Source organism: Odontomachus brunneus, unplaced genomic scaffold (assembly GCF_010583005.1).
Source record: "Odontomachus brunneus isolate Ranch 3 - 2012 unplaced genomic scaffold, Obru_v1 Obru_scaffold_034, whole genome shotgun sequence".
NCBI lineage: Eukaryota > Metazoa > Arthropoda > Insecta > Hymenoptera > Formicidae > Odontomachus > Odontomachus brunneus.
This window is the reverse complement of record NW_022639484.1, coordinates 625,619-629,939: the sequence shown is the minus strand read 5'-3', so window position 1 is coordinate 629,939 and position 4,321 is coordinate 625,619. Positions and strand designations below refer to the sequence as shown.

General features: G+C 38.8%; 1 protein-coding gene across 5 annotated transcripts; it reads right to left on the bottom strand.

Moving 5' to 3' along the window:
- Positions 1-52: 52 nt before the first annotated feature.
- Positions 53-4,280, bottom strand: LOC116843648 (TBC1 domain family member 22B). 5 transcript variants are annotated; one of them, XM_032814225.1, is made up of 9 exons: positions 3,872-4,126; positions 3,290-3,470; positions 3,135-3,205; positions 2,661-3,014; positions 1,935-2,065; positions 1,580-1,834; positions 1,261-1,510; positions 970-1,193; positions 53-653 (listed from the first exon to the last, which is right to left on the bottom strand). In XM_032814225.1, exons 2-9 carry the CDS (start codon positions 3,370-3,372, stop codon positions 513-515), a joined length of 1,509 nt encoding a protein of 502 aa, XP_032670116.1. In that variant the 5' UTR covers positions 3,373-3,470; positions 3,872-4,126; the 3' UTR covers positions 53-512. The 5 variants fall into 5 exon arrangements, with proteins under 5 accessions (XP_032670116.1, XP_032670114.1, XP_032670112.1 ...); XM_032814223.1 differs by lacking the exon at positions 3,872-4,126 and adding an exon at positions 4,134-4,280 and having other exon boundaries at positions 2,661-3,205; XM_032814221.1 differs by having other exon boundaries at positions 2,661-3,205.
- Positions 4,281-4,321: the final 41 nt, after the last annotated feature.

The following is a 4,321-nucleotide window of genomic DNA, read 5'->3' as shown; positions in this document are numbered from 1 at the left end:
CGTGGATTGGCGGAAGGGCTGCAATTGTCTTGTAAAAGCACAACAGGATCAATATATAAAACTTTTCTGTCTATATATTATCTGTATATATAAGGTCTGAGACTTACTATATATAAAAATGTAATGCAAACCGGGAAATGGCAATTGATTCGCGTTACATTCTTCGCGCCTGTTTTCAAATCGCATTTACATATTTTATTCCGGTGCGGAATATGGCGAGTATACCTAAAACATCTCCACGAAATCCTCCTCGTATAACAAAAGAATAAATTCTACAACGACGCGCGTAGAAATTGAGAAAACCTAATAGTCGACGTAGGAGAAAACGTAGAACACCACGCGTCCCAGAAACTTTCACAATATGGCCGTGATAAACTGAACGTCGCAACATATATAGCGACGGTAAGACGGAAGAGGAGGGCTAGCGATAACATTGTATCGTCAACTCCTCGATGGTTTGGCCACTATTTTTATTCATGATAATAACTTCAACTCAAGTCGTCTAAAAATGGTCACCTGGTATCGTGAGCTTGCAAATGATTCGGCGCGTCGGCGAATGTAAACTTCAACCTGTACGCCTCGGCAACCAACATACCAATCTCCGAATCCGTCCAATTCTGAGTGGGCAGGTTTTGTAGCATTAACATCAGCCCCTATAGTTGATAAAAGAAAAATTATAATCGTGTAGCGGTATTATCGTATCTTTGTAAAAGATTGATTAATATATAAGAAAAAAGAACACACAAAAGAAATCTATGATAAAACTTTATCCTTATACATAAAGATTTAAGATTTATTCTTCTCGCAAAAATCGATTCTAATAATTGATTATTATTATTATTATTGAGTGTAAGTTTTGATTAAATTAAATTGTATATTTCAAAAGCCTTTGTAGGTAAAAATTATTTGAATTCAATAGATCTATTGACGTTTCTCTACTTGTATATATATTATTGATTAATGAATTACTTGAAAATCAGGTTGCAAAAGTAAGTGATGCCTCCAACGCTGAAGAAAGGCCGCGCATACGTAGAGCTGAAATGAAGCGAATCTGTCAGATTCCGCTAGATAGGTATCCCATAAACGAATAGTACAATGAAGTGGGATCTCCCTGGTCAGTAGATTATTCATCCACCGAAACGAAAACTGTAGATAATCCACCCCGTGCTGATGTAAGTGCTGATGCAGCGGCGCTAAAAGATATACATTCAAGAAACATACTAACATGCCACATTAATTAGCTTACGTTTGAATATTCACCATCAATCCTCTGTATCAATTCCTTCAATTGATTCACCTTATGCTGAATTCCCAATTGAGCAAATATGTAATTATCTTGTATACCATCTAGGAATTTCGACAGGCACCAAAAGCTGTCGGCCTCGATGATGTCACGCTGCTCCTTCGACAATGACGCTACGTCGTAATTCTCTAGATCTTGCCAAGCTTGCACAGGTACGGCCTCTTGCAAGAAGACTAAGAAGAAGGGTGTCACCAAGTCATTCATACCCTGTGAGAACAATTGATTTGTACAATCTTAATATTTCGCTCCCGATAAAGTTAATTTCACGCCAAATACCTGGACATAGCCGGACGCAGGATGCCTGATTGCCCAGATATATAGTATTCTCTCGAATATTAGTTGCACCGTCGTCTGCTGGAATAGCGATATGAGCGGCGACATCCGCGGTATGTCGATATGAATCTGTCGATACGTGTCTTGAAAGGCCTCATCGCGTTCAACGTCGTAGTATTGCTTCACCAGGTTCCAGTAGTCCAAACGTTTGCGCTCCAGCACATGCTGCCTACGCTCTAGATTAGCCGGCAAATATTCCTGCAAATGTCACAAATACGCTCACGTGATGCTTCATGGGAGCACTCTATCAATGGAGTTTGTCGACGCGGTATCATCATGTTTTACCTTCGCTACTTACAGACAACAACCGCCAAGTGACTGAACGCAATTTGGCGGGTACACCCGACCATGACAATTGCCTTAGTTCTTCCAAATTCAGCACAGACGCTTCCAGAAGTAATTGAAATTTATCCACTTTACTTTCGCCATCTGAACAAGATAAGTGCTTCTTAAACATAGATGTGTTTTATAAACATAGATGTATGTAATTATATGATAGAACAATATTTCATGTATCCACAGTTACAAAGAGATCATGATGTAAGATCTAACAATTCTTTCTTCAAATAAAGCAGTGCACACAAAAGAATATTATTACTGCTAAGAAATGTGATTACTGAGTTCACCTCAGTATTTTTTTCTCTTGAGCAATGGTTATCTCTAGCAAAGCATATTTTCTTGATAATAATTTTAAAATAAAATCATAAATTTTAGAAAAGCTCATTATGTATGCAAAAAAAATTTATTCTTTTGACAAGAATATTATAAGACTTTATCAAATAATAAGTTGGTTCACTCTATATATCAAGCAAATTGCATTTTTGCTTTAATTATAATAATGAATTTATGACAGATATAAAACTTGTAAAATATTTGAAACAAATAACATTTACTTGAATGCAGTATGTATTCTGTGTGTAATATTGTGCTATTAACTATGCAAGTAACAGAGGAAGGCAAGTTAAATTTGTTTCTCAGATGTTATAGTGATACTTGATCACTGAGAGTAATATTGGATGTATACCTTGTTCTTTAGAAGGTATAAAAAACTTGGCAGGTGCGTTAGTTTGCCTTAATGGTTGTGGTCTACCAGGAAACTGTGTTGGTTTGTGCTGAGGCGATACGCTATACTTCAAATCCATGTCCTCGCTGGTGAGATGCTGACTGTTGATCACTTGTGAGTGAGCAAGCAAATTCGCATTGCGCAGATGCAATGGCTGCACTGCCAGTCGTTGAAGAGCCTCTGCCTTCTTCTCTTCAGGAATAATTTCCCGTTGAACTGTCTTTGTTTGTCTTTCTGCACACACGTTGCCCGATCTGTGGCTGTTAATGACACTGAGGGCTGCTGAGTGACTGACCTTCTTTGATATCTTCACATCTGAGACAGTACAAAATTCATCGTCACCCGAGTCCCAAGCATCATCAACACTTTCTTGAAAGTCTTGGAAGGAAGTAGAGCCACTGCTTCCACCGGTATTGCCACTACTATTAGTAGTACCTGTCAGATTACCAGACCCAATTGCCATAGTATTAAACTTGCCATGTCTAATATCTTGCTTTGGACTTGGCCTTGAAATAAAACAATAATTAGTAAGTTAATTTGCAACACAATGTACTTGTACGGAAAGTAATAATATCAAAGGAGATATACACCTTCCTGGCACAGCTCGTGTATTCTTCTTCCAGAAGGACTGATGAGTCGAAAGAGTCTGATGATGGAAGCCTTGATTCTCCATAGTGGAGAAATATCGAGTTAACTGGCACTTGGTGATCTCACGACACAACTGCTGCTGTTTGGATCGTTCTTCATACCCTTGCAATAATTACTAAAAACCTACAAGTGCCAAAAATCTATTTTTGTGATATTGTTATCTCATGACAAGCATTATTCTAATAATTTGAACAATAAATAAGAGAAAATTACACAATTATATGTGTAAATATAATATCACAACAACTAATGTTCTAACAAAAAAATATGAAACTCATAAATTGAAATGTTTCATCACACATATGATCGTCAAAGGTACTGTTAGCCACATATATTCTTATTGGATTATATATACAAGGTGTCAAGTATATAATGTTAAGCCAAGCCATCTGATGACTAGACGGTATGATGATAAGGTCAGAGACGAAAATAACAATGAAAATAACGCGAAGAACAAATAATAGAGGCAGGGAAGAGCGCAAAAATAACAAACGCGTCGTCGTAACATATGATTTCTCATGTACTTGATGGGGACGACGCGCCCAACTCCGATGTGGACAATCTCTATAGCACGCTACGCGTTATTCCTATAATTAAATTACGCACAGACGCACTTTGCGGTAGACAGAAATACACGTTTCTGTGGGCTAATACGGCGGACACTAATTGGCCCGAGAAGGTTATGTTGCGTAAGTTGCGTCAGTAGCGCGAACGTTATTGTATGAGTTGATGACCGCAGAAAAAAGAGTGTTCTGTGAGATGCAACGGGACGAGACGCGCGCTTACATTTGCCGTCGCTGTGGTCGCGCAATTCTGCCGATCCCCCGTGTGGAGAATCGGAACTGAGCCAGCAGGTTTACCGCTAGCGTTAGTTTTCTAGCCAGCGGGTTCTAGTCTACCAGTGTTGTCTATGCCGCGGCGTCGGCGCGACGACCGCGTTATTTCTGTCTTGATTGTTGTCGTCGTTTAGATCA